Below are 10153 nucleotides of genomic sequence, written 5' to 3' on the forward strand. Positions count from 1 at the left end.
GAATTGTTGCGTCAAAACACTCAACGCACAACCTTCTCTCTCGTGGACGTATAGTGTAAACGGCTTACTGTAGTTAGGGGTCCCTAACACAGGAGCCGAACACAACGCGTCACGCAGTTCAGAAAAACTTTTCTGACATTCTTCCGTCCATGGTAAAGGAGTTGGAACATCCTTGCACGTAAAAGCTACCAATGGTTTCGCTAGCAATGAAAAATTTGGGATCCACTGCCTGCAGTACGACGTGATACCTAAAAAGGCACGCACATCTCTCTGAGTTGTTGGCACAGTCATTCGAGCAATCGCTGCAATTCTCTCTGGGGTCAACCTCCTTCCCTCCTTTGACAATAAGTGACCTAGATAGGTTACTTCTTGACAACAATATTGAAGTTTAGAAGGTGACACCTTGTGATGTAAGTCACAGAGATGCTGCAACAACGACACCGTAGCAAGTTTGCAAATGTCCTGAGTATCTGCAGCCACTAACAAGTCGTCAACGTATTGGATCAAGGCCGCACCAGCCGGCAACACAAACGCATCAAGCTGACCTTTCAAGGCTTGACTGTATATCGACGGACTCTCACAGTAGCCCTGAGGAGCACGTTTAAACCGGAAGCTGCGGCCACCAAGAGAGAAACCGAAAAGGTCTCTACTTTCCTCAGCAATCGGAATGCTGAAGAAAGCATTCTTCAGATCGATCACAGAGAACCAAGATGCAGAGGCTGGAATCAGAGTCAGTAGCGCCGTGATGTCAGGCACAACAGGGAACTGAGGAATCACAATTTTATTCACCTCCCGTAAATCGATAACAAAACGATAAACAGGTGTTTTTGATGGATCCGTGCGCTTCAAAATGGGCAGTACAGGGCTATTACACACGTTTCCCCGAGTCTCCTCGATAACATCTTTTTCAATCAAATCGTAGATAATTGCTAACAATGCTCGCTCACCATCAAGGGAGCTACGATACTGGGGAATACGTGGCAGTCGCACGTTAGATTTCAAGTGAACAACATAGGGGGAGATGTCAAGCAGGCCCACGTCATTGGGACCTGTTGCCCACAAAGATGCAGGAAGAGAACTCAATTCCGGTGGAAGCTTATCGATGGATAAGTACATAGGAGAGACAACTCTCTCACCTAACGTAAGCTTTACTCCTGCAGGAGAACAATACAAAGTCGCATACAAACGTTTTAGCAAATCCAGGCCCAAAAGATTTTCGCCACAGCCAGTGGTCAAAATCAGCGGAGCTTTCAGCTCACGAGGCCCAATCGTAAGAGGCAAAGGGCACGAAACCGGATTGCTAACAGGGGTGCCAGAGAATCCAACGGAAACATTTGTTAAGCCAGACAAAGGTGCGCCAGGGAGTTTCGAATGCCTTATGGAACTTTTCGCTGCACCAGTGTCCAACAGAAAAGGCTCAACGACGCCCGAGGTGGCAACTGCGACGTAAGGCCCTCTCTGATCAACCGGAACTGATACTACTCCCTCTCCTTGTCTATGGCTGTCCTAGTAATTACCGTGGTCAGCAACCTGATCGACGTAATATTCATCCACATTGTACTGAGCAGATCGCCCTTGAGACGATCCGCGCTGATCAAAACAATTATTAGAGTCAGAAGTATTAGTGAAACGATCGTTTTGAGCACCGCGACTTCTACCACGTGATGTTTGTTGAGAACCACCACGACCTCCTCTAGACGAATTACCACTATTACGCTCATTTAAAACTGGACAATCGAATTTTAAATGACCCTCTCCTCTACAATAGGCACACTGATTGTACCCTAATGAAGATCTCTGCGAAGAGGAATCATTTCGTGATTGTGACCTATTCGACTGAGATTGTGATCTGTTCCGTTGTTGCGAATCATTCTGATTCGAACGCGGAGGATACGCCTGCTGCAACAACACTTTGGTTTTGAGCTCTTTCGTCTTCTTGTCAGCACGATCAGTCTCCTCTTTCTCCCTATTCTCATAATATTGGGCCGTGGCCAATATTTGAGCAGAAGTGGAAACAGCCCACGCACTTTCTGAATTACGCAATTTGTTGCTTAAGTCAGGCAGCAAATTTGAGACAAACTTATCCACGAACAATAGCTGACCTCCTTCAGTACCCATATCTTGACCACTATGGTCAATGAATGCCTCCTCAAATCTCGTAAAGAAGCCAGAGACACTCTCATCCTCCTTTTGCTTGCAAGCGGACAGTTTGTCCCAATTCACCTTCATAGCTGGCATAAGCGTTTTCATAAGAGTTATTATTCTCTGAGGGAGATTAGTAATCAATTGTTCGGGCTAGGCCCCACCAACTTGCAGGCCATCTGCAGCAAGAAGTGCAGCCCAGTCACCGCCTAATTCTGCCGCATGGTCTTCATGCCGAATCTTCGCCCATACCGGTTGTGGTACAACATTGCCGAACAGCATATCGATATCAGCAAGATTCATTATCGTAGCATCCACGAGCTGCGATAATTCTTTATAATACCCTGCAGGATTTTTGCGAGGGTCAGGCAAAGATTGCTTTGCCTGCAAAACTTCCGAACGTTTCCATGGAAGATGTATCCACATTCTCTGGAAGTATGGCGGAATAATGGGGTTAGCATTAGGATCGCCAGGCATCCACACTGGTGGAACTTCGCGCATGAGGTACTGACCAGGCGCTGCAAGCGGTCCCTCAATGTCCTCCACAAACAATGCCCGAGGCATCGTAGAAGGACGGAAAGACAATAATTGCTCGACAGCACGTCGAACATTGGTGCCCACCAACATTCCGCTCGCAAACTGGAGCTGAAGGTTAGTCAGAGCAGTCAAAACCTCATCAGATGCATCAGCCGATATTAGGTCACGTAAAGCCTTGCACATTTCTTCAAACACGAACCTTTGTGTCGGTATGTTGAATTGGCAAAACGTATCTAACACCACACGAGGAGGATTTCTAAAGGGGTATTTCATCCAATCCATAGCCATATTATACAATGAGTCACGCTCCCTACCACCAGGAAGCTGACTTCGTCTTTGAGGACCGTCCGAACCAGCAGACTCAAGAATAGGTCCAAGAGAATTAAAGAAGTTAGTAGCAACAGAGGGGGTACGACGTCGGACAGATGGAGAAGAAGAGTAACACAACGGGGTAACAAGAGAAGAGTCAGGAGCAGAAGAGGCAGCAGGAGTAACCAAAACAGCAGGAGCAGCGGGAGCAGCGGGAGCAGGAGTATGGGGAAGTACAAGTGGAGGAGCAGTAGGGACGGAAGCAGGTAGAGGAGCAGGAACATTTTGAGGGACAGGTTGTGGAACAGGAGCAGGAGGAACAGGGGCAGGAGGAACCACAGGAGTTACAGTACCCTGTGCGTACGGAGGTGGCGATTTCAAGAGATAGGACATTAAAGGGTCATCTGCAGATTCCTCCTTCCTATCCGTACCCGTTGGTAAAGCGGGGTAACACTTGTCTACAGACATACGCTGCAATCTATCGAAAACTTCCTTTTCCTTTTCCTCCTTATCTCGCTGAAACTGCTCTGCATTTCTTACCGTGGTAACAACTCCTTCTCTCTTATTGCGTTTAATCTGTCTGATTTCTCTCTGTTTGGCTTCTTTACGCCACAACCGAAAGGCATCAAACATGGCCGGCCTTGATTTTTTCTGAAACAATTTAGCCTCAAGATTATCTAAAATCGGGGTCTCGAAACTACCATGAGGTGGCCAACTAAGGACACCATCTTTTTTAGTATAGCGAATCCAACACTCATTAACGGTAATCGGACCTAACCCGTGTTTGCTATATAGCTCATAAGTTGGAGTTCCAACCGGAGGTATCGGACACGAATCCTCCAGTCGGGAATCCGCACCACAACGTCTAAAACAACTAAACAAAGTACTACGGCCAGGCATCTTGCACGCTAACCGAGTTTCACAAACTTCAAGGGTTATAGGATTAACAATATCCCTGCAAAGAGCAAAAACCCTCGGTTTTTGGCGACTGCAGACGTCAAATATTACAACAAAGAACCAAGTATTAAGAACCACAAATGCAATGGAACCATGCAACAACTAAGCACCCACAACTAAGGACTCTGGGAGCGACCCACAAATACTTAACTCAAAGATCGATGGCGTCACCAGGAAGGCCCGTCAATCGTCTCGCTGTACCAAGGTCTACGCCAGGCGCCAAAACAGGTCTACAGTCAGGGCAGCAGTCCGTCGCAGCCGTCAGGAGGCGGGGATCTTCGCGGGAAAAGTCGTCGGGCCACTTGTTTCGACAACAGGATCGATGAAGCGGGGTGCACCTTCCCTCGGAGATTTCACACGAAGTTCCTCACGATCGTCGGGCTTGGACCGGTACCACTGATGCAGCCCCACGTTGGGCGCCAACTGAAGGACTGGGTTTTCTTAAGCCCCAGCGGTGCCAGGGATAACACCTAAAACCTTCGTGGGTAACCTGTTCCGGCGTACAAATGACAGAGACACGGGACACGTCCTTCGGCGTCAAAGATTCGAGGTTTATTACTGCAGGGAACACAGAAGTCACAGGAAGTACAGCATGTGTAAGTTCGAGGAGTCTGATTCGACTTGCCTCTGTGGGTCGCTCCTTTTTATACAGTTCTAATGCATTGAACATCATGGTACAAAAAAGTTTACAACTCGGTTCCCATTTTAAAAACCATAAGGGGTTACTTTCATGTATTCAAGGCCCGGAACATAAGTACAGAAACGTTTGGTGGTTCCCAACTGTAAAAACCCATCTTCCCACCATTAGTACATTCCAATCAACAATAAACAGATCGAAGAAGAAACAGAAACAGGTGCAGAGGAAGACAGAAACAGTGGGGAGATCGGAAAGGGTGTAAAAGGGGTGGTATCGGGAAACACGAGCTGCAGGCATCAAAGGGGACGTGCCTAATGAATGCACAACTAAGACAATAGACCGGCACGGCAAGATGAGCCTCGAGCGGGGCCATCTGCCTTACAGTGCCGTCCCCCTCATCATAAAGACACTTTCAAAGGAAATGTGTCTTCCGCAAGAGTTTGGGAATCCCAGGGTCGCGAAGCGGACAGCGTCCGTTCGCTGGCTACTTGAGGGCAAGAGACAAAATGGATGCCGCATCTAAGATGGAACCCGTGGGCTCAGATGTAGAAACCCACGAAACAAACAAACGGTTTAGTTTAGCACAGCGAAAATGCGTACACCCACTAAACTCGTCATTTGCGGTTCATAGATACCAGACTCGACCATATTCGTACGAGTCAAAAACACCACTTACGATCGTCACGGAACCTCACCCTCTCTGTCCCTTTTTAAAAAAGCGCCGAAAACCTGGTGTTTTATCAAGGCCTACCCACAGTGAGAGTATATTTTAATAGCTAGTTTTCATTTGGTTAGGCGCCTTGACGCCCATTGGGCTTAGTAGCGCTATAGAAATTTATTTTCACTTCATTTAATTTCATTTCACTCTTTAATATTAATTGATCAAAAATAATACACAAGATGGATTATCCAGTAACCATATATTTCCCTTTATTTGGATGTGAATTTGGTTTATGATTTTTTCTATACTTTGCATTGATTCTGTAAACATTAAACCATTAGGTGAAACATAGATCATGCCATTTTATTTTCATCCAATTTTATTGCTGCCTCTGGATTTTTTTCCCCAGTTTTCTCAATGCCTCTTTCACATCATTGTTTCTGACACTGTACACAAATGGGTTGAGCATTGGGATCACCATGGTTAATATTATAATTATGCCCATGTCCTTCTCTGGGGAGTATGCCGACGATGGCCGAATGTATATAAAAAGCACAGGTCCATAATTCAAGACAACACAGGCGAGGTGGGAGAAGCAGATGGAAAATGCTTTCCTTGTTCCATCGGAGGACTTGATTTTCAAGATAACAATAGCAATTAGAACATAGGAGACAAGATTACATAACAGTGGGGTAAGAAACATTACAGTACCCTCGATGAAGAGTACAAGCTCATTAACGGAGGTGTCTGAACATGACAGTTTTAGAAGAGCTGTAAGATCACAAAAGTAGTGTTGCATTTCCTTTGCATCACAATAGATTAACTTGGAGGCCAAGACACTGTGCACTAAAGCGTGAAGCGAGCCGATCACCCAGGCACAAAACACCAGTGTTATACAGACCTTCTTTCTCATCACCCGTGGATAATGCAGAGGGTGACATATTGCCATGAATCGGTCAAAGCCCATAATACCCAAAATGTAACTGTCCATATTGGTAAATGCTACAAAGAAATGAAACTGAGTGATGCACAAAGGAAAGGAAATGACTTTCGTTACTGACAATAGGTCCACCAATAGCTTGGGAACTACTAAAGATGTGAAACAGATGTCCACGAAGGCCAGGGCGCTCAGAAAGAAGTACATGGGTGTGTGGAGTCTGAAATCCATTACTATAACAATGAAGATTGTCAGATTTCCTACCAAGATAAGGGTATATACAGCAAGGAAGACAAAAAATAGGATAAGCTGCTGCTCTGGATGACTGGAGAAGCCCAGGAAGATAAATTCTTTGACAACACTCATGTTTCCTCTCTCCATTTTGCGATGTATCTGGAAATACCAAAAATAGTATTTAATTTATTGAACAACCTCCGAGTACTATTAAGGCTGTGAAGCAGACGTCCATCAAGGCCAGAATGCTAAGAAAGAAGTACATGGGTGTATAGAGTCTGGAATCCATTATTGCAATAATGAAGATTGTTAGATTCCCTACCAAGATAAGTGTATATACAACAAGGAAGACACAAAATAGGATAATGTGCTGCTCTGGATGTTTGAAGAAGCCTAGGGAAATAAATTATTTGACAACACTCATGTTTCCTCTCTGCATTTTGGGATGTATCTGGAAATAACAAAAGTAGTATTCAATTTATTGACTAACTTCAGGATGCCTCTTCAGACAATACTTCACCCTGATTTCGCCACTCATTTTTGTCAATTACATACTTGTGTAGAATTACAGATGTCAATATAGCACACTCTCAATTTTCCACTTTTCCAACTTTAGATCTCTGGCATGAGGCAAATACAATGCCAAAGTGAAGTAGACAAGGTGCCTACCTTATGTATTCTAATATGACACCACAAGAAAAATAGGCACTGATTAGAATTCTTAATGATTCAGAAATCGCCGAAGTCTCACTTATTCCGACAGGTCTTTGAAATGCTCCGCCTTATAAATAATAGAATCTAGAGTGTCCATGCTTTATTGTATTATTCTTGTAACCTATTAATATAGACATTGGGATTATGCAAGTCTACAGTGTTTTCTGCAGTTATGAATTTCCCACTTTTGCCGTACAGTTGACCATCCGCTGCATCATGTCCGACTTTAAAAAAAAAAAAATTGTTTCTAACTTAAATGGAACAAAAGTTACTAAAATTGTGGTGACACTTGTTTTGACTCTATGCAAAGGCTGACTGGTCACTTTTCAGTTGCTAAATGCTGAATCTGTGGTGAAGCCTTTGCCCAGGCAATGTTAATATTGGGTAAAAATGACAAAATGATAAACTAATACTATCAGAAACTGTGCAGCCATATGCCACACAAGTTGCATTTTCTTGATGAACGATTCAGTCAATGCTGTTGAACAATTTGGTCTTCCCATGCATCATAACTCAAGTGACTTTGCCTAATAAGCTTTCTCTCTCTTTGTCAATCTCTCTCTATCCCTATCTCTGTCTCTCTCTCTCTCTCTCTCTCTCTCTTTATCTATCTGTTTCTCTCTCTCTCTTTATCCCTCTCCCTCACTCTGTAATGGTATCCTATAAAAAACTTGTAAACCAGCCCTGTGATCTATAGAAACATTCAAAAAAATAGTTTCTGTGAGAGATTGTCCTGATGTTTTTTAATTTGCATTCCAAAGTGAGGGCACTGTTGGGCTGTGTAAAGAGCCCATCCTCACCTCTAGGGCTGACTTTGTTAAACAAAGATAAGGGTCTAGCCCTCGGTGACTGTCAGGCCTTGGAGATAAGTAATTGTTTATGGATGCAAACTGATCAATTTTCAAAGTATCACACTACATACACCACTTTTTATACATTTCAAATGTACGTCTCTGTGTTTTTGCCTGCATTCCACTATTTGAGCTGTACAGGGATGGATTATTATAATTTTTTTAATAGTACTATTGATGAAGACACTAGAGATGATAAAACTCACTGACCGCTGCATCGCTTGCAAATTATTAAACTCAAAGGCATGACAACCTTACTGAATAACATAAAAGTAAGAGCAAAGAAGTGAAAGGTGTTGGTGAATGATGTCCAAAAGATGTGTGATAAGACAACAACTGAGTGGGTTTCTGATCAAAAGATTTGTGACGGTAGAATGAGAGGTATATCTGGGTCTGTTCTTAAGCATAGTCTACAGAATATAGGTGGCTACCTTCTGTTTTCACATCAAATTGGTGTAAATGCTATGGAGCAATGCTTAAGGATATTTGGTCCTAATATCCTTGTACTTTTCAATGAGAATAAATTTAGTAGTCAAGGAAATTTCACATGCCTAGCGCTGATTAATAACAGATCATTGCATACAACAGTAAAAGCTCCATTAAGGACCTCAAACTACAACAATGCCCCTATTGCCGTTAGATCATAGCTAAGTACGGCCATATATTAAAATTGAGATATTCCTAGCCTTGGTGTATCAAGGGCAAAGGTGAGTATAATGCTTTCTTTTCTTGCTTTAATAAATACAGCAGCCAAAAGAAAAAATGTGATTGCCTAGAAAACCCTGGGAAAGAACTAATACATAGTTTAGTCAATAAGACATTTAGTATATCAATAAGTATCTTGACTGAGAGCAACAAGCCCTCTTTTCTTGTGAGAGTCAATCAAGATGAGATTCGGAAAACAAAATTATAATCGAATATAAAGCTAATAACACAGTCACCAAATCCTTAAAGATGTCCAAATGGAAAAAAGCAGCCAATATCTGGAAATGCATAAGTAAATAGGGAGGTCCGGAAGGAGGAATCCAGAGAAGAAGCTCCGTCGAGTTAATTGGATGCATCCAAACTTGTTGAAAGCACTGGGAAAGTTGATAAAAGAGACAGAGGAGAGTTAATTAAACAGTGGTGGGCTAATAGTCACCTCTGTGTCTTTAATAAAATCTAGTCTTTCAGACACCAAGGTTAGGAAAATCACAATTTTATTACAAGACTGAAGGCTCATATTATGGTTGTTAAAATCAATGATGTAACAGAGTCAGATGTATGAGCAATTGGTTTTCAATAAAAAGTTCTAAACGTATTAATGTTTGACCAATCTGCCAGACCTGAGAATATCATGTAAACGTGCCCCCACCCAGAAAGGCCAAGAAAAGCCCCTCTGGGTGAATGAACACCAAAGGAAAGAGTGGAAATGCCAGTTAAGGACATGACCCATCTAACCCAATGGGACAAAGTAGGAGCAGGAACGGGTTTGTGGGGTTTCTGAAAGGAAATATGGAGTTGCAAAGAGGAGGATCTGCAGTTCATAAAACGTAGGTTTTTCAGCTATCACCAACACATAATTTAGGTTGGGAGGGGAAAAAAGGATAATTAACTGACGATAAATTAGTTTTAGTACGTCTATTAACTTGGAAATAAACTCCCAAGGAAGAATAATGGAAAGAGGATACATCTAGTGCTCTAACATCATAAATAATTTGATAGACAGCAAACACAAAAGCACAGTCAATTTTGTAGACACGTATTTGAGAAATAAATCAGCATTGTCTGGCCATGAAATAAACAAACTTAATACCAAATCAACATCCCACATGACATTATACTTGGGTACAGGCAGTTTAGTAAAATGTACTTCCTTTAACAGCCGACAAACCAGCAGATGTTCACCAAGAGGTATTCCATCCACCCTGACATGTTCTGCAGAGACTGCCGATCTGTATGTGTTATTGGTGCGATAGTCTTTCCCTTGTGAAGCCAAAGAGGTTAGGAAATTAACCAACAAGGATACATTTGCTGAAAGGGGATATATCTACACCAGACCAACCAAGCTGATGTGTATACTTTAGCTGTGCCCGGAGCCCAGGATTGATGAATGAACTTAAACGCCTCCTCCAAAATTCCTGGGTTATTAGTTTAACCAAACAGGAGCAGAATGACGCTCACTTCCAATGCCC

At 43.0% G+C, this 10153-nt stretch overlaps 1 protein-coding gene across 1 annotated transcript; it reads right to left on the bottom strand.

Moving 5' to 3' along the window:
- Positions 1-5622: 5622 nt before the first annotated feature.
- On the bottom strand, positions 5623-6561 carry LOC147673444 (olfactory receptor 1f45-like). The gene has a single exon (XM_086945501.1). It carries the CDS (start codon positions 6559-6561, stop codon positions 5623-5625), a length of 939 nt encoding a protein of 312 aa, XP_086801627.1.
- Positions 6562-10153: the final 3592 nt, after the last annotated feature.

Source organism: Lissotriton vulgaris, chromosome 12 (genome assembly GCF_964263255.1).
Source record: "Lissotriton vulgaris chromosome 12, aLisVul1.2, whole genome shotgun sequence".
Classification (NCBI taxonomy): domain Eukaryota; kingdom Metazoa; phylum Chordata; class Amphibia; order Caudata; family Salamandridae; genus Lissotriton; species Lissotriton vulgaris.